Source organism: Patagioenas fasciata, chromosome 19, assembly GCF_037038585.1.
Source record: "Patagioenas fasciata isolate bPatFas1 chromosome 19, bPatFas1.hap1, whole genome shotgun sequence".
Lineage (NCBI taxonomy): Eukaryota > Metazoa > Chordata > Aves > Columbiformes > Columbidae > Patagioenas > Patagioenas fasciata.
The window spans coordinates 11,102,917-11,126,096 of record NC_092538.1 but is presented as its reverse complement, the minus strand read 5'-3'; the positions used below and the strand labels follow the sequence as shown (position 1 = coordinate 11,126,096).

General features: G+C 45.1%; 1 protein-coding gene across 2 annotated transcripts in view; it reads left to right on the top strand.

The window, feature by feature from the left end:
• The window catches only part of TBX4 (T-box transcription factor 4), a 36,026-nt gene extending 17,114 nt beyond the window's left edge, over positions 1 to 18,912 (top strand). For both annotated transcript variants that reach the window (XM_065853378.2, XM_065853376.2), the window contains exons 5-9: positions 190 to 337; positions 11,962 to 12,114; positions 14,091 to 14,179; positions 14,701 to 14,942; positions 16,309 to 18,912. In XM_065853378.2, coding sequence (XP_065709450.1) covers positions 190 to 337; positions 11,962 to 12,114; positions 14,091 to 14,179; positions 14,701 to 14,942; positions 16,309 to 16,931 — 1,255 coding nt within the window. In that variant the 3' untranslated portion in view covers positions 16,932 to 18,912. The remainder of the gene's footprint in view (positions 1 to 189; positions 338 to 11,961; positions 12,115 to 14,090; positions 14,180 to 14,700; positions 14,943 to 16,308) is intronic.
• The last annotated feature ends 4,268 nt before the right edge of the window (positions 18,913 to 23,180 follow it).

Here is a 23,180-nt window from a genome sequence, read left to right as displayed (position 1 = left end):
TTCTCCAAGGAGCAGAGCTGGGGTCGCTCTGCTGGCCTGCGATGCTGAAACCGGGAGCCCCAAAACCTCACGAGCCTCTCTAGACCCGGTGGGAGAGTTGTTGGGTTGAGTTCATGGACAAACCCCTGTCCTACGTCTGGGCTGGTGACGGCTGCCGAGTGACAGGGTCTGTAACCGCTGTGTTTGCAGGATGGTGGCTGGGAAGGCAGAGCCGGCCATGCCGGGGCGGCTGTACGTGCACCCCGACTCGCCGGCCACCGGAGCGCACTGGATGCGGCAGCTGGTGTCCTTTCAGAAGCTGAAGCTCACCAACAACCACCTGGATCCCTTTGGACACGTAAGAGAGACGTTCTGCGAGGGTTTTGGTCAGAGGTGGGCCCGTGATGCCGCATTTGTGTCTGGACCGGGATGCTGTTTGGGACGTTGCAGTTAATTTAATGATGAGGAGCAACTGTGGCCAGCGCAGCCGGGTGGGGAGTGTTGGATGCTGAGGGAGGGGGGGCTGCCGCTGTTGCCTGCGTGCTTCCCTGCTCTTGGAAACACAACCTCCGACTTGCTCAGTCATCGCTTATTGGATGCCACCAACCTTTTATTTTCTGCCCTGGAACTTTCCAGGCAGCGCAGTGGGATTTTCAGCCCGGCTGTTGCTGCGCACAGTACATACAACTCACAGAAACAGGCTGCATAAACTCGCTATTTTCCAAGCTGGCTTTGGCAGCCCTGTAAAAAATGCAATATTTTATTTGGAAAATCTTAATTCATGTGTATTGAAAGTGCAGAAAGTGGGCAGTGCACAGTTATCTACCATAGTGTGTTTAATAACTCAGGACAAGGGCCCCCCCAGCCTGCCAGGCGAACGAGTGCTTAGATAATGGATATAAAAATACTGTCCAAGCTGAAAGTCACGTTCAAATAAATAAACCTCGCTGCTGGAGGAAGGGAAGATAGAGGTTAAAATCTTTTAAGGTTTAGTGCCATCGACTCCTCCTAGAACCACAGGTAAGAGAATCTACTTTGTATGCCAAATGTGGTTTTTAACCCGCCTGTCTTTTAAGCAGCAGTAGTTTGGGGGGTGAGGGAAGCTGTGAAAAGGTCCTGAAGAAGGGTGTAGTGTGAGAGGGGGTGTATCTGTCTTGGTCAAAATGATCATGCATCAAACCTCCAAAGAGCAGGTTTTCCTTTGGAATCCATGGTTCTAATGCCACTTAAAGCCATACAGGATGTGCGATTCTGACACAGCCAAATCAGGTGGAGCTTCATGGGGTTGACTCCAGAGGCAGCTTCAAACACGGCTAAAAGTCCAGAATTTTTGCTGCTTTCAGGATTTTCTGCAAATTTTGAACTTTAAAAAGCAAGCGCGCAGTGCGGTGGCAGAGCTGGGCTCTGGGAACGTGACACGGTGATAACCCAGCCCTGCGCAAAGCCCTCGGCAGAACTGACCCTCGTCCCCAGCCTACTGACCCCAGAGGAACACGTGTGAACTTCAAAGGCTAATCTGGACCATTTAATGCTGATGTTATTAATCACAGGCGATCTTGCCCCTTCACTCTGCTTTAAGGGGGAAAACACCACGGAAACGAAAGCAAAACAACTGCGTTAGGGGCTGCACAGTGAAAAATACATAAAGCCCACAAATGCCGATGTTTTGGTGTCAGCAGCTGGACAGACCTGCTTGCTTTTTTTTACTCCTGTGTTTTTCTCTTGGTTAACTGTGTAGCTTAATATATGACTGTTTATGTTGTAAAATGTAAACCGTAAAACATACAGGATGTTCGATGTGGCTGTAAAACAAACAGGATGTGCAGTGTTGGTTTTGCAACTTTAAATGTTTGCTTTTCCTGACTTTGTCGTTTTTTAACTGCGATTTTAACACTGCATTTTAATGGGGAAGATTTTTTCTCCCCCCACCTTTTAATAAACAGCCTGTTTGTCCTCCCACAAAGCTTCCCTAGTGACACAGAGGGGGCTCTGGTTTGTGTTTTGGGGCGATACCTGCAGGACGATGCTCCGGATGAGCCGGGCTCAGCCCCCTGTGCCACGTGAGCCGTCCTGTCCCGTGCGCAGCCCAGCACGTTCTGTCCCACGCCGCTGGGAAAAAATGCCTGAAATAACCTGTTTTAAGCACCCAGGTCGCTGTGCGGTTCAGGCACTGACAACCTGGCTAAATGGGATTCCTCAGACAGTTCCTCGTTAGGCTTCTAAATGAATTACCTGCTTTAGAGAAGCGGTACTGCACATGGAGGAGAGTTGGTCTCTGCTCCAGGTGAGTGTGGATTTGAGCCGGTGTCCCTGGGACAGGCAGCGCCTGCGCGGTGGCTGCCGGCACAGCGCAGCTCTCCAACGAAGGCAGCACATTATGAGTAACAGCAGCTTCTCATTTCTAGGAATTCATTCCCAGCAATTGCAAACGCTCTCCTAAAGCTCCCTAAGAACAACAAGTCAGAAAACCCACAGGGTTTGTTTGCTTTCTCGTGCTCCAGCGAAGCCTGCCTGCCGTTTCCTTTTGTCTATGATTTCCTCCAAACCTCAAAACCACGCGGAGTGGTGATTTCTGCAGGCTGCCGCTGGTGCTTTTTTTGGTGCGTGGGCAGCTGCCCAGGCAGATCTGCACCAGCTCGCCCTCCCTGGCACCCTCCACAGCACCCAAGGGTGTCACGGTGTTGGGCTCCCTACCTGAGTCCCACTGTCCCGAGCTTCGTCTCCTGCTGATATCCCAAAACCCCGGCTGTGCCCGCATCCCTTTGCTGTGTGTGAGCGATCCCCTCCGGCCCCTGCTGTGCTCTGGTGCCGACAGAAATCGCTTGCTGGTCAGGGGCAGGAGGGGCGAGGAGGCGGGGGAGAGGCACATGGCAAAATATCTTTGCGCTAAATGTTCCTTTTCTGGATTAACCGCTTTTTCAGGAGACACTTATTTAGAGGAAAAAATGAAAGGGGCTCTTCCAGCTCCCCTGCCTATTAATCTATTTGTTACTGCTGGGCATGCGTGGTGTTATGCGGGTCTCACAAGAAGGATTTTAATAATAATAACAGTGGACTTTATGGGCTCGCAGACGCAGCTGGATCACAACAGGCTGCTGGGGTCCGTCCCTGTGCACAGCCCCTTTGCATGGCGTGGATGCAGGCTTGAAGGGCAAAGGCATCACGGCGTGGGGCACAGTTCCTCCGAACCTGGCTCCTGGGCACATGGGTTCTCACCTGAAGAACAGGCAGAAATTTTGCATTTGTTGATAAACGAATCCATGCCCTGCGCACTGTGATAGCTGCTGGACATCAGCAGCCCCGCAGAGTTCGTAAAGAGAAGTGTAGGTACATTTGAGGCTTAAAATAAGTAAGTTAAACAGCTTAATTAATAAGCCGTGGAGCTGAAGCCCTTGCTGCAATCCCTGGAATTAGAGGGAATATTATTTACTGATGGGAGGGGATGCCTCGCAGGCGGCGCTGGAAAATCTCGCGTTCTGACACCCAGCCCAGAAACCTCCTCAGCCTCCAAAACCTCACTCCTACTTCTTGCACTGGCCAGTTATCCATTGTGGTAAATCATTATTTACAGTCGGAGGCATGGGAGGCATTTTTCAATGCGGACACATGCAGGTTTTAAATAAGAAGAAGTTCAGAGCTCTGTAATCTGCCCACAAACCCCTCAGGTTGAGCAGGTTTTGTGGCAGGTAAGCCTGTGCCCAGCTCCCGCACCATGGTCTGAAAATGTGGGCTGTATATTTTCCTCTTGGGGGATTTTTTTGACCATGAAAGGCTGCTTTCACCCCAGGCTTAACAACTGAGAAATGCTCGTGTTGAGAATGGATTAAGAAATCAGCAGCCGCTGTAATGTTTAGCTCCAGTGAGGTCTGTCTGATCCTAAAGAAAGCATTGTAAGCCACCTATGCTTAGAGTAAAATCTTAATTTATGTATTTCCAAATCTTTACATGCAGAGATAATCAGCCTGATAGAGCCTCTGATTTATGTGGGACTGGTGAGAGACAGAGTTAGCGATTCTGGCAGAGCTGACGCTTTATTCTTTAATGCCACATGAATGAGAGGCAGTTGCATATGTTCCATCTTCAGAGACAAAGATACTCTCTTAAGTGCCAGCAGGCTGTGCAAGGTTGGCACATTCCTTGCCCATTCCCAGTGCATTCTGCATGGGAAGCACCCAGCTGTGTTTTCCAGGAGAAAAATGGGAATGTCTCCTTCATCATGAACCAGGTTATGTCATTGCAAGTGCTAACAGATCAGTCAGCTAATACCAGCCATAGATGATGCCCAAAAATAACCTCTCTGTTGGAAAGGGTAACATAATACCCAGATATCTTTCAGAAGGTTAGCTCGGGGCACATGGGGAAATATTGAGCGAGTCCTGACAAGTATCTCTGTAGTGATAAATGCTCATGGGTGGAATTCCACTTTCTTCAGAGGTTTAAGGTATGTAAACAGCAGGGTGGAGGGCGCTCGTGAGATGGTCCTTATGGCCAGGAGCTGCGGGTGATGGATGCTCTGGGTGGGTGTGGAGGGGCACGGGGGGGTTTGCTAAGGGGCTTTGCTTTGGACCCGCAGTGTGGTGGTTCTCCTGTGCAACTCGTTTCAGTTCATCAGGCTTTATTGTTATTTTGCTGTTTGGACTTGGCTTCATCTCCTGGCTCAAGGTGTTTAAGCTGCTGAGACTGGCAGATCTTTGAAGCAAAAGTCATCTATTTATTTCCAGCTTGCAGCACTGGGTATGGGGTTTTCAGTATCTAGAGGAGTTAACGATGAGCTGGATGGCAGCCCCTCTCACCAGGTGCAATATATCTAGAAGAAACCCCTATTTTACTCTCTCGGGCCCCCTCTTCCCCTGATTTTAGGCAGGTTGTGAACACACAGAGCCAGGTAAGGCTGGTGTTTGTGTGGAGTAACACCAGGGAACGGCAGAGGGGCCAGCACATCGCATCAGGGGGTTCTGCCCTTGTTGTTGTATCTGTTCTTAAATGTCTCCACTGAAATGAAGCCTCTGCCAGAGGAATCAGCTTTTCTCATGGGCTCCTGCAGCCAGGCCAGCTTGGAAAGGGCGAGAGCATCACATCGGTATTTCTGGCAGGCTTCAGCTGGGACCACATCAGTTGGAAATTGTTTTCTTTTCTACAGAATATAGAAAGATATTCTGGGGGGGTAGGAGGGAAGACAAGTAATAAATTAGGATTAGAAGTGGAGGTTGTGACAAATAACAGTACAGATTTAGATTAATTCCCCCAACACGATATTGCTGAGCTTGGTTATGTTACATACCCTGTATCTACCTCACTCCTTGGCTGCTGATGGTGCCTTTTAATTGCCAGAATTGACTTTATCTGCTTTTAAAGTGTGATGTTCTTTTAGCTTCTGAGATGTAACCTACTGAGATTTAAACCTACAGGATATTATAGATGGTCTGTCACTTGTGGTGACATTTGAAGTGATATTCCTGGTTTTCCTCACCCAAACCTGTGATTTGCTGGTTTTGCTCTTTAATGCTGATGAGTTTATTTCTCTCCAGATTTATTATTTGCACACTTGGTTTTATTTGATTATCACTGAAAGACCCCTAGTCTTGGTGTTTCCCTCTTATTTTGCTATTAATTCGACTTTAGCATTTTTCTGTCTTTGCTCGTCAGGGGCACTCAGGCAATTTAATTAGGTTAACGTCCTAGTGATCTCATGAAACCCTACATTTTATTTAGATTTTTGTTTTTATTTGTTTGCTTTATGACTTGCGGCCGAGTCGTTTCCTCGCCGGGTGCTGGGTTGAGGTTTATGTGCCGCCTGCGGCCGAAGGGCCGGGGCTGCAGCAGATCCTGGGCAAAGTCCTGTTTGGGGGACGAGACGCGGTTGTACCACCCGTGTCCCCATTAGAGCAGCGCTGCAGCGGCTCTGGAGCGAGAGAGCAGGTTCACATCCTTATTCTCAGCTATAGATTTCTTATACGTATATATAATAAGATTTCTTTATATAGAGAGAGATATGGTTTCTTTTATTATATATATGTGTATATATATATATATATGAAGAAATACACAAGAACTTCACATATATATATATATGAAGAAATACACAAGAACTTCATATATATACATATATGAAGAAATACACAAGAACTTCATATATATATATGAAGAAATACACAAGAACTTCATATATATATATATGAAGAAATACACAAGTACTTCATATATATATATGTATATATATATGAAGAAATACACAAGAACTTCATATATATATATATGAAGAAATACGCAAGAACTTCATATATATATATGTATATATATGAAGAAATACACAAGAACTTCATATATATGTATATAAGGAAATATACAAGAGCTTCATATATATATATATATATAAAGAAATATACAAGAACTTCATAAGAACTTTATATATATATATATATATATATATATATACATCTCCCATTACTACACTTTTTTTTCTCAGTCCATTTAAGACCCTTTGTCCAATTCTAAATTTGAAGGCAATATATTGGGGGGCATCACTAAGTCTTCTGATGCAAGAATATCTGCCAAAATGTGATTTTCGTTCTTTTTATTCTTGGATTTTGTTTTTAACCATCCATTTTAGGAAATGTCTTACAGCCGATCTGCAAAATAGTGGTGCCCAAAATAATCATAAAGCTGTGTGTGAAGTTTTACATTGTCTGCTTTGTTCCTGCGAAAGAAAAAGGAGCGGGGTTTGTGCCGCTGGGGACAGCGTGTGTTTTGCAGGGATGGATAGATCCGCACGTGCAATTTAAATAGTTGGGTAAGGAGCGACCAGTGGAGCTCTTGGTTGAAAAGAAGATTTCCTTCTCTTGTGTTCAATCTTTTTGTTGTTACATTGCTGGTTTATATGAGGCAAATGCAGCGGCTTTTAGTGAAGTTCAACTAGAATCAGACCTTGAAATCGTCTTCCAGCCTTGGGAGAGCAGCAGGGTGCTGAGGAGGTCACAGCTTTCCAATGGCCTGTGGCAGCACCGTGGGGGTGCGGGGGACACGGGTGGGTGTCCTGGGACCGCAGCCCCAGGTTTGCCCTGTCCCAGCCAGTCACAAACAAACGCTCATCAGCTGTGGTGCTGAGTTCTCCTCCACACCAGGGCTGCAGCGCGAGGCCAGGAAACACTGCTGTGAATTTCAGCTGCCATTAGATAAAAAAAGGACCGAGGGGAAAGAAAACAAACCCAGCTTTGGCCTTTTTGTAAGGAACAATTCGTCTGAGCTCATGTTGAATCTTTTCCCAGGATTTTCCATCCTTTTGGGTTTTTTTTTCCCCGTCGTGCAGGTTGCCAGGACAAACGTGTGGGTTTGGGAGGCTCCTCGGGTGGGATCAGCCCCGGGGGGACCAGACGTCCCCTCCGTGGGTCGGGTGCTGCAGAGCGAGACCAATAGCTCCCTTGAGGTGATTGAAAATAACTTGGATGAGGTTTAGGTAACTTTAGAGCTAGCTTTTTAGCTGCTGTAGAGGTTGCCTGAATATAGTGTTTTATTTGGTTGAACTCGAGGGTGCTGAAGGTGTTTTTCCAACCTAAATGGGTTCTAGGATTTGAACTGCGTGCTGTGGGGTGATGCAGCTCCCATCATGGGTCCCCAGCGCTGTCCCGTTCATCCTGGGCAGCCCAGCTGTGACGATTCCTGTACTGATGCTGCGTGGCATCTCTGAAACGTTTACACGTAAAGAAAAGTTAGGTTTGGGATGGCATATACCATTAAATGCTCGAAATATTGAGATGAACTGCAGCAGTGGTTGTGATTCTGGAAGAGCCTCGATGATTAACATGTACTCTTATCCACATGGAGATAGAATTGGGGTTTTCTTCTGGTCCTTCGTGCCCCAGCTCAATGTTCTGGTGTGGGACGAGGGCCAGGCTCAGCTTAAAGGCTTTTTCACTTCAGAAAGAATAGAAGGAAGGAAGAAAGAAGCAGAAAATATATTAAAATGAGAGATTTTATATTAGTTATGCAATCCCCCGGGAGCAACCATAAAATTATGTGGCTTTTTCGTAGCCATTTACTATTCAATATAAAAAGGCTCGTTGCCATAGCAACCACTGCATCATACGACATTTGATACCTTGGAGAAACAGGGAGCGCTCTTAAATCAACTCCCCAAATTTCATATGAAAGTAAATACATTTTACTGGTGATTTCAAGGCAAGTTCGCTTTGTGACGAGCAACGCGGTGCTATTACCCTTCTAAGCTTCTGGCCTCTGGGCCTGATCCTGCAAACTGGCAAATGTCTTGAAGGCCTGAAGCCGACATTACTCAGCAGTGTGCGAGATTAGATGCTGAAGGCGTATGTTTTCCTAAGTAAAATTAAATGGAAGGAGCAAATGACACCATTTTTTTTTTGACATTTGTTGCTGACTGGGGAATGCCAAAAAAATAAAGAAGTTGAACTATATAAGGGTTTAAGTTCCAGCTGCCAACTATGTGATCAGCACAAAGTGGGGCGACGGGGGGGTGGGTAAATAGAAGAAAAGATGTTTGTGTTAGCTCATGTTTGACTTTGGAGCTCGTCTCTCGCAATCTGGTCCGCACGTGCGATGTGGAGAAGTGACATCACCCCAGAGATCCGCTCCAGCTCCTCTCTGGCCAGCAATGAGGGGGTGACGCGGGCGGGGGGGACGCCCTCCTGCTTCCCAGTGACAACGGCATTGGGTCACCAGAGCTCTGACAAGTGTCTCAAGTGCTTGAGGAGCTGCTTGGGTCCCCGCAGCCGCACGGGTGGTTTGTTGCAGTGTTCTGGTGCCATCCGCGCTGATGCTCTTGGCAAAGGTTGCCGGTACCCAGATGGGTATTTCTTTAACAGCCGTTTTGTTTCTTGAAAACACGTATTTTCCAGAAAGAGAGAGTGGTGGTGATGGGAGGTGGAATCCTCATGGGGGCTTGTGTTGGGATGTTGAGCCAATATCCACTTTGTAAATTTGGGGTTGTCCATCTCATTTGAGGATTCTGGTAGTGGTTTGGTTTTGGTGTTGTTTTTAGTTTTGGTTGGTTGGGCTTTTTGTTTGTTTGGGTTTTTTTAATACAAAAAAAAAAGTATATTTACTAAGCACCTAAATATACCCCCATCTCATGTAAGCTGAGCTGTTTCTTTCATAGACAGAGACTTGGTCCTGAGGTGCAGAGAGGCTTTCAGTCACTAAACCAGTGTCTTCCAGTGCTGCTTAAGAAACTCCCTTTTCCCGTTTCCCTCACTAATTTTGTATCCCTGTTCTTTATCACCTTAAAATTTCCCTCTATCCAATGCATCTGTAACTGTTGTCAGCAGCAAGACAAGGCAAACACTGTTTCTTTTTTAGTGGTTAGCCTATTTCAAACTACCTACATTTTGTACTGGAAACAATTTAAAGCTGTTTGTGACAGTGTCTGACTCTGACTTAACCTCCTTGTGCCCACACAATGAAAAACACAAGTGCAGGTAAATATAGAATTATTGGTTTAGCATCATATTTGAGGCTGAGAGCTCCTACATCACCTTCTGCAGCAGCAGCCGTGCTCTGCCCCATCGGTTAAAATACTTCTCATTTTTGACACAATTCTTTAAGTTGATCTTTCCACTGCTGTTCGTCATCAGGGTGGAATTTACATTTGTTTTGTGTATTTTTAGCCAGTGACCAATTTTCCGCAGCAGCCTTGAAAACTATTTAGCCTGAATTGTTGGCATTTCACTGTGCGCTGGTTTGCAGGTGAGAGCTGGGAGGCTTTTTGGAACGATTTGCAGAATATCTGAACGCACAAGGCTTACAGCAAGCATGAGTAAGAAGGATGCGTGTGCATGGTATGAGAATGGTGTATTTTGATGGGGCTTTGCTTTGCTGGAAGCTGTTCCACATCCATGGACACGGACTCAGTGACATTAACCTGAGCACTCTGCGGTTCTCATGTCTATTAATCATGTTTTATGCTCACTGGTGGCTGTTCGGCTTTGATCTGGCACATCTCAACGGGCTCTCCTTTCCTCGTCCCTGCTCTCGAAGAAATTTAGCACTTTCCAACAGGGACAAATAGCTTGGTGCAAGGGACAGAAATGCTCAACATTGTAAATGCATTGGGCTAAATTAAGCCATTTAGAGTTCCCTCCCCCAATGCCCTGCAAATATGGAGCAGTTCACGAGGAACCTCCAGGCAGGTTTGCAGCCACAACCGTAACCTTGAGCATCTGTCCAAAATCCTTTAGTGAACATTTCTAGCAGTCTTGTTCATTTTGGAAATTGTTTGGACTCCTGGGGTATAAAGAAGTTAAAAAAAGAAAAATAGAAAAATATTTTTAAAGGGGTCATTATAGTGCAGTGGATGCTACTTTGGAGGGAGAACGCTGAGTATTCATCCAGAGTGTATCCAAACTTGGGATCCTGATTTTCCTCTTGCAAATCTCAGTTTAAGATTGTTTTCTTTGTCCTGCTGTTGACTTGCTCAGACTTTGGGTACAAGTCACCCCCCCTTGCTAGACCTGAATAGTTTGGGACAGGCGGTGAGGAAAGCTCAGCACTCTCCAGCTTCTGCTCCAGACAATCGTTATTTATCAGCTTGGCTCAACTCTTAATTATCGAAAATTAAAATGCCCCTTCTTATGAAAGTCTTGGCCTTCTGGTGTTACTCATCTTGGCTTTGTTTTATGAGTGGCTGATACATGAAAGCAGAGAAAAAGCTCCAAACCCAAACCTGAGCTGACCCTCCCAGGTCTACACCCCGCACATCAGCAGCCACAAAGTGGTTAAGAGACTTGATGCAAAGCTGATAAAATGCCAAAAATTCCTCATTCTCTCTCTTGGGGAGCAGGGAGGGTTGTCTGGAAAATGTCAACAATAAAAATTGCATTTAAGTGGTATATAACGCAGCCAGCTACTGTGGGCAGAGTTACGTGCAGCCAGATGAAGGGGTTTAAAGAGCACAAGTTCCTCGCTGCCTCCCGTCCCGACTGGAGCACAGAGTTCTCCCCCATGCGGATGGGCATGAAATACAAAGGGTTCCTGAGCACAAAAGCCGATCATGAAACAAACACCTTCTGTTTCTTAGTAATTCTCATTTAAAATTGGCTAGATCCACAATTAGTGTAAACTGATGCTGCTCTGCTGCGTTGTGTCCATCCATCTGTCTGTCCACCCATCCATTTATCTCCCACCAGTTGAAGGCACCACCCATCGCAGTCCTCCCCACTTGTCCCTGTCAGGGACGGCCATGTCATTGCCACTGCTTTGGGGACCACAGGACAGGGAGGGGTGTCAGCTTGGCTGGAGAGTGAAGAAGAGCTTGTAAAGGGCCATGCCAAGAAAACCAGAAGAAAGCAGTATTTCTACTTTGCCCAGTAAAAGGAATAATGGCTCTTCTTAAAAACCATTCAATTTCTTAAAACAGATTCCATTTCTTGAAACCATTTTGTTCTGTAGCATCTGGGCACATCCCTTCTTTGTGGCAGAACAATGCTGGGGAGCCGGGATTGAGCAGCCCCGCTCACCCCTGATGCCCCATCAGACCATCCCGGTGCTGGGCTCAGCTTTATTTATATTCCACCCCCCTCCCTGTGATTTCTCTGATTTCTTTTTTTTTCACTCTGCTAAACTGTGTATTTTTCAGCTCAGTAAAGTATTTATTAGAAATCTTTATGGACCAGTCTGCTGGTGAATTATAGATATTGTACAGCTTCAGCGTGAGCTGGGAAAAAAATTTACGACTCTTTTTTCCACTCAGACCGACTCTGTCCAATAGCAATAAGAAAATGAGGATTTACTAGGAAAGCTTTAAGTTCAGTCCTGCTTACCAGAGCAGCAGATACCCTTTCAGTCTCGGTTCATGTGCATTTATACAATGTCATTTTCCCCTCTAATTTGAAAGCAAAGCTAAAGCTGAGCTGTAGTGGGCTTTTGTGTCTTGCTGGTAAAGTCTGGCCAATAGCTATGGCTTGTCTTTTATTTTTCTTAATTGGATTTCTCAATTTAGCACCAATTGTTTTTCAGATCATTCTTAATTCAATGCATAAATACCAACCGCGGCTGCATATCGTGAAGGCGGATGAGAACAACGCTTTCGGGTCGAAGAACACAGCCTTCTGCACCCACGTTTTCCCAGAGACGTCCTTTATATCGGTGACCTCCTACCAGAATCACAAGGTAGGGTGCTTTTCTGCCTAAGGGTGCTTTATTTCTGTTTGCAGACTTTCGCAGCCCTCTGCTACCGACAGCTGCAAAATGATCTTCCAGATTGCAGCGGCACGGTGATTCCTCTGCTGTGCAGGATCTGTTTGCTCGAAGGGAGGGGAAAAGCCTATTATGCTGCTATTGTGCAGCGGAAAAATTCTGCTTTAAAAGACCAGTTTCCATCCCAGTAAACATTAAGCAAGAGTGAGGACCCAAAGGATGCAGCAGAAACATGGCTGGGCAACAATATCTTGGCAAACCCTGCGAGCCCAGACACCGAAGACTCGGTGTGCTCGTAAGCGCTAAGATGTCATTCAAAACAGCAAGCAGATCTAATAACGACTGGTAAAGCTTGCTCATAAATCTACAGTGAAAAGTAATTATAGTATGTGTACTTAGTGAGACAGAGGAGGAATGTAACCGTAAAACCCCAGCTAAGCACAGCTCTGCGGTCAGCACATGGAGGCAGGAGGGGGTTTGGGGTTGTTTTGGGGGGGTATATGGGATGAAAGGCTTCGGTCTCTACTTTGGGTGTAAACTGTATGGTTTTGGCTTCTCTGGTTCTTTTATGGTAGTGGTGGCAGTGGGTAGTGATCCTGTCTGAGGGTTTTACCAACCTGGGTTACCAGCAGGACGGATGACACTGTGACAGTCAATTGTCACCTTTCTGTGACAGTGGGTGCAGAGTCGCCAGGGCAGGGAGAGGAGAGGACACTGGGCAGGGGGTGACAAAGCTCCGTTTCCAATAATGCTACTGATTTATCCACCTTTGCACAAGCTCCTTCTCCCCTGCAGATTAACTAATGGTGAAGTTTGACTGCAGGGTTGTATGAGGATTAATTGGAGTTTTTAAAGTACTTTGGGATTCATAAATAAAGATGCAGAGTGAAGTAGCACCTGAATGTGACATCTGCTGTGTGTTACTGTATCAGGTCCTTTTCTACACATTCACAGGAAAATTACTACAAGAACAGGAACGTGTGTGAAATTCTTCCTCCCCCATAATCTGACCAGACCTTTTCCTCCCAAGCAGGCTGCCCTTTGATGCTTGAAGCATAGAGTCCTTGCAAGATTTTGCAATTAGTGAGCCAGTTAAAAGACTCAGAGCAGAAACATGGATGTGTGTGTTATGGTAAGACAGGGGAGGAAAAAAAAGTCCCTATTTGGACACTGAAGTGAATCCTGTTTGAAAAGTTGTAACTGTTGGTGTAAAATGACCAGTTGTCCAAACATGGTTAACCAAAAAGGCTCAAAAGAGCTTATTTAATACCTACTTAAAATGTCTCTCATGTCAATAGTGCCTTTCATCCCTAAGGTTCCCGAAGTGCTTCATAAACTTAATACTTCCACTGTCATTGCTGTACGAGCACTGCTGGGGGGAGGCTGGTAGCTGAGCGACAACACAGAGCGGACCTGACAGATTTGGGGAAAATGCCCCAGATGAGCCCAAATTTTATTGCAAAGATCCTGTGAGGAGCTGCCCCGGTGCTGCCCCATTCTTGCTCTGAATGCAGAATGCAAGGATTTATGAAATTGTTACGGAAACAAGGGAGAGCCACACAGTAAGGAACAGGGGTCTCTAACATAGGAAATCTCTTAAATCAGACAAATATATTCTCACTAACAAGAGCCCAGAATAAGAACACAGGACCCAAACTTAAGGAAATTCATGTTCCTCTCCTCATTCATAATTAGCGATTTTGTGAGCTTTAAAAGCTGCTTCTGCGAGATCTGCCACCAAACTTCAGAGCTCGGTTTCTCTCAGTGCTGAAAGCAGGGACACTGTCTCTGCCACCACATCTTGAGATGCTGAAGCCCCCGCGGACTCTGCATTTCAGGGGCATCACGTAGGATGCGGCCCCTAGAGACCTCCAGCCTCAGACCCGCTGCGACACGTCCAGCGCTGAGCCCTTTTCAAACGCTTTACGCTTGTTTTCGTTCTTTTAAAGATAACCCAGCTGAAAATCGAAAACAACCCCTTCGCCAAGGGATTCAGGGGCAGCGACGACAGCGACCTGCGCGTGGCACGGCTGCAAAGGTACGGCCGGGGGCAACCAGGGGGTCGGGAGCTGCTGGGGGTCCACACGTGTGTTCACGCGTGTGTGTGTGTGCACACTGAACCCAGGCAGCATGTGTGGGCTGGTGGTGTCCGACACACCGCCAGCCAGCGCATCCTTCAGACCTTGTGCCCAAATACAGCCCTACTGCTGGGTTTAGCCTCATGCTGCTCCTGCTGCTCTGCACCTCTTTGGGCAAGTTGTTAAAAGGTGTCTGTGCCATGGGGACATCCCATTTGCTTGTGCTTGAGGGCATTAGGGCTTTTAATGCCATTTATACCCCTGAAAAGCTCTTCCTGTAATTCAGTGACACACTGTGTGATAATTAATGTATCTTAACACCTGCCCACACCCAACAGAGTGTGATGGCTCTGAGTTCATGGTATTTGGCAGAGGGTGGTGTAGTCACTGGATGGAGATGCTCCAGGGAAGCCAAACTAATATTTCATCTTTTTGTTAATACTGATTGCTAACAGGTAATAATTTTTCTCTCCTCTTTTAGCAAAGAATATCCAGTGATTTCCAAAAGCATCATGAGGCAGAGGTTGGTGTCCAGTCATGGCCAGCTTTCAACAAAGCCCGATGTTAACCCACTTCACGGGAATCACCAGACCCTTCAACATTATCAGTATGAGAACGGTGCTCACATGCAATTTGCAGCTTCGGATGCTCAAGATCTGCCACTCAACACCTTCACAGCACAGAGGGATTCAGGGCTCTTCTATCATTGCCTAAAAAGAAGAGGTAACTCATGTTTACAGCTAGAAAGATATTCCAGCATGAGCCAATTTACCACTAATTCCATTTCACTTTGGATCAGCCTGTTAGGCCTCGATCTTCAAAGATACTGGTGGGATTGAAGTGTTTTGGGGGATCAGGACCCAAGAGCTGGGTTTTGGGGCAGTTATTAGTGGTTTTGTCACACATACAGCGTATTTAGAGCCTGAGTCAAAGCCGAAAAAAAATAATCCGAATGCAAAACTCAAATGACATGAAGCTACATTGGAAAATTATCCATTGTTAGAATCAGCTGAATTAATAGTTGTTTTGAGGAGGCCTTATCTGTCCTGAGATGTTCAGACAGTGTCATTAACATTAATGAAATTATACACATTGAGTACTTCTCCAGGATGAAGCCTTGAGCGATTCTCTTGGTATCTGCAGGTTAGTGGGGCTGTGGTTGCTGGGTGTAAATATCCCTTGCTTCCCATCCACTAGTCCTCAAGTTTAAATGAACTGTAACTACTTTCTCTTAATTTGAATCCATAATCAGATGAGATCATGGCATGTTTTAACTTAAATGGAAAAATTTTGCACCGAAAAAAAGCCTTGTATTTGCATCTCGTTGGCCGCTAATTCATTTAAGCTGTGAGGATCCTCTGATCATGGGCAAATGGGGAATCTAACAACACCAGTAATGAGGACTGCAAGACAAATATGTAACTTCAGCAGATGTTTCATCTGCAGATGAATTCACTAATTCACCCAGAGAATACTCCTAATGACTAACAGGATGCTGCTGGCAAACATGGCCACAGTCACTGTGATTTGTAGGAGGGGGGCTCCAGCTTTTCAGCGTAAGGTTGAGGGAAGGGCTGATGACTGGGAAAGGGCTCCTTTATCTGGAAATATTCCTACAGCTTTTGACACGAATATCTGGGAAATGTATAGTCATTTTTTGTAATGACAGGAAGGCAGGCTGCGATAAGACCCTTTAAGAGACTTCTTGAATTTGTCAGGAATAACACTGCGAGAGCGTTGGGGACCTCTGTTATCTGGATGGATGCGAAGTAATCTCTGATGTGAGAGCAGTAGCCCAAGTCACTCACTTAACCTGATAAATGTCACCAGAATGCTTTGAGGCTGAGGGGATTAGCCTGACATTTGCAACACGATGTCTTTTTGATGTTGTACATTGTCTTTCCAAACTGAAATGGTTTAACTGGATTAGTCTGGAAAAGAGCACTGGTTGTTTAGCGAAATAATCACGGATCGCACGCTCGGCTTCTAAGGGGACTTCACAAAGTCACCACAGGCTCTTAGCAGGTTGCTGTTAAATGCCGTCGCTCCGGGAGCTGCTCTAAAACACGCTTGATGTCTCTGTTTGCAGAAAGCGCTCGGCACCTGGACCTGCCCTGCAAACGCTCCTACCTGGAAGCCTCCTCTTCTGTAGGAGACGATCACTATTTCCGTTCCCCGCCGCCATACGACCAGCAGATGCTGAGCCCTTCCTACTGCAGCGAGGTGGCCCCGCGGGAAGCCTGCATGTACTCTGGTTCTGGGCCCGACATCGCTGGCGTCTCGGCGGTCGACGACTTGCCGCCTCCGCCTCCCCCCTTGAGCTGCAATATGTGGACTTCTGTCGCACCTTACACCAGCTACAGCGTTCAGACAATGGAAACTGTCCCTTACCAGCCTTTCCCTGCTCATTTTACCGCCACCACCATGATGCCGCGGCTCCCGTCCATCGCGGGCCAGGGCTCGCAGCCGCCAGGTAACAGCCACTTCAGCGTCTACAACCAGCTGTCCCAGTCTCAGGTCCGGGAGCGCGTTCCTCCTTCGTCGTTCCCGAGGGAAAGGGTGCACCCGTCGGTGTGCGAGAGAAAACCCCCCTCTCCGCACCTAAACGCAGCGAACGAATTCCTGTACTCGCAAAGCTTCTCCTTGGCGAGGGAGTCGTCGCTGCCGTATCATTCAGGGATGGGGACTGTGGAGAACTGGACTGATGGGTGACGCTGACGGCTGAGCGATGCCACAGCCAACGTTACTGCTCCGGGACAGTGTTTGATCGGTGTTGATACCTGTGGGTAACTTGCACTTCGGTGAGACAAAATGTGCATTTCCAGAGGGGTCTGTGTGGGTGAAGAGCTTGTATCTTCAGACACACAGAGAATTACATCTCCTGACTTGGTGGGCTCGATTCATCAGCCTCTTGCTGACTCCCGAATAAATCAATTCTCACGTCTTCATTACTGATCCAGTAGGAACCGTTTTCATGACTAACAAGTGAAGTAGCTAGGCATTTTCTTTTGCTTGTAATACTAAACATCCATGAGCAGATTTTAGCTATTTGGGAAAAAATTATAGCGCTTGGTTGGTGAAGTCACGGCATCCCAAAACTCAACCTGTTGGGTTGCGTAGCTCAAGGACTGCTGTAGCAGCACTTCTTTGGCTCTTTTTGACTGTAGAAATCCCTTCTTCCTCTGGAAGTGACGGAGCCGTGGGAGCGCGGGGCCGGCGGGGATGCTTGGCGCGGGGTCAGGAGCTGCGGTGCCGCTGCGGTGCCGCCCGGCACGGCGCAGGGTTCGTGCCGTGGCGCTGAGAGGAGAAGGCACCGATGCACAGATGTCTCTTCTTCCCCCCACCCCACCATCATTCGTGGCTGTGGGAACCTAAGAAGTGAAGCGTTACACCCGAGGCCAAACAGCAAATTAATTGCAGCATTAGGAACAGACCCAATGTCTTCAGATTCTCATCTGTTGATTGAATCCCACTAGCTTATTGCAATATTTGTTTAAGTTTAAGCTTCAAAGTTGCTAATACTTTCCAGAAATGATTGCTATACTTGCTGGTCCTTGATTTCTTTCATATTCAGCTGAAACGCGCCTTTTGTGCTATACTTTTTTTCTTTTGCAGCTAACGCGGAAAGAATTGTTTTCAGCATAAAGGAGGCATAGAGAAAGATTTTCTTAATTGTGGGGTGGGAAGAGTTCCCATTACCTGTGAGGCTTTACGGTGTACAAATATTTGTAGAGCAGGTAAAAATCTGTAGCCAGTGCATACATCGCTAGCGTTGTTTACTGTGGAAGTACCTTGAACTGACTCCTCCAGCGCTGGGTTTGCCATCCACAAAACGGCCTCGTGGGAGAGCGAACTGTGCTCTTTCTGGAGCCAAATTCCTCTGATCTTTGCCCAAAAGTGTCCCGAGCAGGGCTGTGTCCTCTTCCGATCTGTGGTGTGTCCATGTCGGCGATGCTGACCCAAGGGACGGCCACACAGAGGTGACGCTGGGAGTCTGGTTCCACTAAAAAGCCCAATATTTCAGCTTTAGTCACGCACAGCAAGGTGTTTGGTTTTCCGCCCCCTTGCTTCCCAAACTGGCAGAGGTAAAAAGCTGAAATACGAATTTGGAAGTCGGGAGGTGCTTCTGTATTTTGGTGAATCCCTTCCAAGGAAGAGAGGCTGATGGAGGAGGGCGCGGAGGCCGCGTTTCAACCAGGACGGTCTCGTACGCCCACTCAGCAGACGATGTGTGTGACCGGTGTGGATTTTGTAATCAGATTTTTGGAAATCACTACAGTTTTTGCATGCTGAATAGCTATTTATATACATATATATTTTATATATATATATAAAAATATATATATATCACAAATGCAGGCCACGTGTCCAATTCAGCTTTGCTTTTTACGAATGAAATACTTAATAAAAATGAATGTTGCAAGGTTTTTTTTGGAAAGACATCTATTTAAGATTTTTTTTTTTTATTACACACCTTTGATGTAAAAACTAAGAACCGGTTAGATAAAAAACATATATACTACAGATGAATCTTTATTAGAAACCACATTAGCTACAGGTGGTATGGAATTTAAAAATGTTACATAGCATGGACATTTTATTTTACATATCAGAACATAAAGTCATTTTACTACTATAAGCTGTCTCTGGGTGCATTTCAATAATTAGTATAAAAGTGTTCTGTGGTGAATTACTGGTTGCCTCGTCTCTCTTGTGTCTCCTCCTATACCAATATCTCACATTTCCCAAGATGCACACTTGACTCCTTTTTCTTTTCCACCATCTCATGGCTACACCATCAAAATTTACCCGCCCACAGACCAAGGGGTTTTGATTTATTTGTGATATCTCATTTTTCTTTCTTGTTTTAGAAGAACACACATTGATCTGAATACACTGAGCACTACCAGGCTGAGCTAAAAGCGGTTGCTGGCATGGTAGCAAAATCAACAAAATGATGCTTCTGTACTTGTGTGCAGATCCGATACAAGGACAGCAGTGCAGGATCGAGGGGCTGAGGTGGGGAAGGGGTCTGAGGGTGCCACCAACCATCGTTTGAAATGCTCAGTCGGTTTCTCACAGTGACACTGAATCAACACTGAATGACGCAAATGCTGCCACTATAACCTACAAAATAACGGGGCCAGCAGCCCAGGGTCCGAATCACAAGCTGGGCTGGATCTTTGGCCTGTTTTACACATATGATGAACAGAAAAATGATGTAGTTTTTAATGACTACTCATTGCTTCTATCTTGAACCATTTTTCATATACCTTCTGCTCATCAATGCAATAATTATTGATATAACGCAGTTTAAGAAAAGTAACTCCTATAAGAATTAATTGTTCCAGCAGCTTTCAGTGAATGCAGGGGATGTAGAGGAGGCTCGAACATGTAATTAATCCGAGTTTGAACTTGCAGGCGCTGCCTTTATCCGGGCACAGCTGAGGCTCAGGCTCAAACCGGCCACTGGAGCTGAGCAAGTGCCCTGTGAATGCTGTAGCAAATCAAAAGCTTTTAGCTATAAAAATAGCACGCGATATTTGCGAGTACAGGGCCCGATAGTAAAAAGGCTGAGTTAGCACATAAAAGTGCAAAATTTATGCTAATCTGGTCATCTGGGCTCCTTTTATAGGCAATGGAGAGAGATCAGACATTCAGATTAAAAGGGGATGAATCATTCTCCAGTGAGCATCTTTTTCCACTCAGAGAGGAATCGAGCGCAGCCACTTAGACGAGATTTCCCGTTCCTAAATGGCTCAGGTTCAGTTAGTGGGATCCCTCTCCGATGCGACCTTGAGAAAAGCATTCAATTATTCATTAATTAAATAGCAGCGAGCTTACAAATCACATTTGACCTGAACCCGGACCCATAGTGAGCATATATATATATATATATATAAAAAATATATACATATATATAATCTCTATATATGTATATTTTTATATATATATATGTGTGTGTGTGTGTGTATACACACACACCTATATATATATATATACATACATATATACATATATGTACACACACACACACACACACATATATATATATCTATACACACACATACACACACATATATGTATATCTATACACACACATACACACACACACACACACACACATATATATATATATTTAATAGAATGGAAAAGTACTGGGTTTGTTGTTGTTGTTGTGTAATTTTTTTTGGTGTGTTTTCTTCTGTGTGTTTTAATTTGGGGTTTTTTTGGGGGTGTGTTGGTGGTTTTTTAATGGTTTCTCTTTTGGCCAGTTGGGGTCTTTTGTTTGGTTTTGTTTGCTTGTTTTGGGGTATTTGGTTGGTTGGTTGGTTTTTTTGTTTGGGGTTTTTCGTTTGGTTGGTTTTGTGTTTTTTTATTTTTTAAAAAATTATTATTATTATTATTAATTATTTTCCCGTGACTCCCGGCCTGCCCAGCTGTGCCCATTCAGAACCAGCACAGCACCATCGCCACATCCTTGAGGATTTGGGACTGGCTCCTTTTGGAGGCAGGACATTAACGGGCTCTCTGTTTTTCAAATCAGAAACACCAAACTTCATTAAAATAAAACAATCCCAACAACCTGCACAGCATTATCGAGTACGCTCACTGCGTCAGGGCTTGATTTACGACAGTTGAAACAGATTTATTTCTCAAGAATGTGGAGAACTTCGAGTGTGTGGAGGGTGTTTCAGCCCCAGCTCTGCTCAGACGGCTCATTGCATCGGAACAGAGACCGGCAATCCAAGTGCAGAGAAAGTAGAGCCTTTTCAAATCAGATTAAGGCAAAAATCAGCAAGCGAGGAAAAACCTGGATGCGCACATGGTCTGTTTTCCGTTGGTGTTTTCTAATCTGTACCTAAAACACTAGGGGATTTTTCTTTTTAAATCCTGTTTTTCTTCAAGGTACATGTCCAAATTTAATATTGGCACAAGCGAGCTCAGGCCCACAGAGCCCAACAGCACTTATGGCAGCGCCGAGTTTGGACTTCACGCTAAATAGAGCAAATATTTGTATCGGTTTGCTGAGTATGTGAGTAATAGGAATATTTGCCAAAATTTAAACAAGCTAAACTTAAACCATGCCAAAAGCCCCACCGTTCAATTTGGCATCCTTGGCAGCTCGCAAGCTCAAAGAGGCCTAAGTCTGGAAGAGCCCGGGTGTTTTTTGGCAAACACTGATTTTTTTTTTTCTCTCCACATTTTGGAAAATTTTTGTCTCTCTCTATTAATTTATGATGTCATTAAATAATTCTTTTTGCAGTTTGTATAGAAAGAATGTTTCTTTTGAAGATGAGAACTCCCCTGAGGATGGTTATAGTGGAAAATTCCAGCAGGAGAAAATAATAAAGACCCCAAACCACAACAGCTCCTTGGCCACTCGTATTCCTGCAGTGGCGTTTGAACAGCAAAAAGATTTACAGTATTTTAACGTAAAGATCTGCTCCAAGGAGGTGCCACGGCCTTGACAAGAAGCTGCTTAAATTCTATGTGATTTGAGGGTTTTATTGCTGCGATAGTTGACTGGAGCAGAAATCACGCGTCTGTGACTTGCTGATGGAGAGAATAAGGGGTTGAACTAATTTCCGTTCCACAAAACGTAGGATCAGTATTAAAAAATGAAAGAGAAGAAAATATTGGGAATGGTACAACGAAAGCAAAACAACTTTGTCCAACATGAACTGGATTTAATGTGAAAAGTATCAAGAGAGAAACTGGCTCTTGGGCTCTGCATATAAACCAGTCACTGTGGGCATTGGCCCACATATATATATATCCACACATATATATATATCTATATATATATATAGAGAGAGATATATAGATATATACACACACACAGAAATTAGTGCAAAGTGCTGAGAATGCTAGTTCAACTAAAAATCAAGATAATTTTATCTTAATTATAAACCTGTTTAAAACAAAGAGAAAACCCAAATCCACTAGAATGAAAACAACTTCCTTTTCAGCAAATACTAATTTCTTTTTCTTTTGGCCGCACACTGTTACAGTTTTGATGAATATTTTCGTGGGGGTTGTATTTACAAACTGGAGGAGGGAATTGTGTAGAATGTTGGCACCGTCTACTTGGACACCCATGATTTCAACAGTTCGGAAAGACAAAATTTGACAAATGTTCTAGTTGGGAGGTTTACACTTATAGCAGGAAACCGGGCCAAATTTGTGTACTGAGCCTCAGATGCAGGAGCGACAATATTTACTAGAGAACAACGTGCAGAGAACATTATGTGCAAAACCACTATTTCTCCGTAGCAGCCTCTATCTTACATAAGGCAGAAAACAATGTGTGCTGGAGTTCAGCGTTCAGCAGAGATGAAAAAGAATATTTTCATATTTTCAGGCCAAAATCTTCAGGCTCGGTCTTCTTTCTGTTGAAGTCAATAGGAAAGCTTTTATAGGCTCCAGTTTAGCAAGAGCAGCCCTCTGATCCTTTCTGCTTGGCTGTCCAGTGTGCGGTTTAGGTAGGAGCCGCGATGTCTTTTTGATGGGCGACACAGCCACACGTTGCAAACCATGGTTTGCTTGTGCCCTGTGCATCTCAGCAGCTGAGAGAAGAATAGAATAAAATAAAATACATTGTGTTGTGTTTAATATGAGTTGTGAATCTAATCTGCCTATGGATAGCTCAAAACATCAGAAGAATAAGGCTCAGACCATTGATTGTCCTTGCTAAATCCAAGCACTCATTTTAGCCTGAAATTTTCGAGCGGATTGCCCTGGACATGAGGAATCAATCATGAGAGATCCTGGAAAGGTGATGAACTCACTCAGTGCATCAGAAGTAATGGGAAACAGTCAGCGTGCGGTGGATCCCTAGACTGAAAGTCAAGGTGACGGCTACTGAGCAACTACGTACAGGACAAAAATGGAAGTAGGAATACGTAACCGATTTGATTTAAAGTGAAAAAAAAGTACCCACAATGTCTTACCTGATTA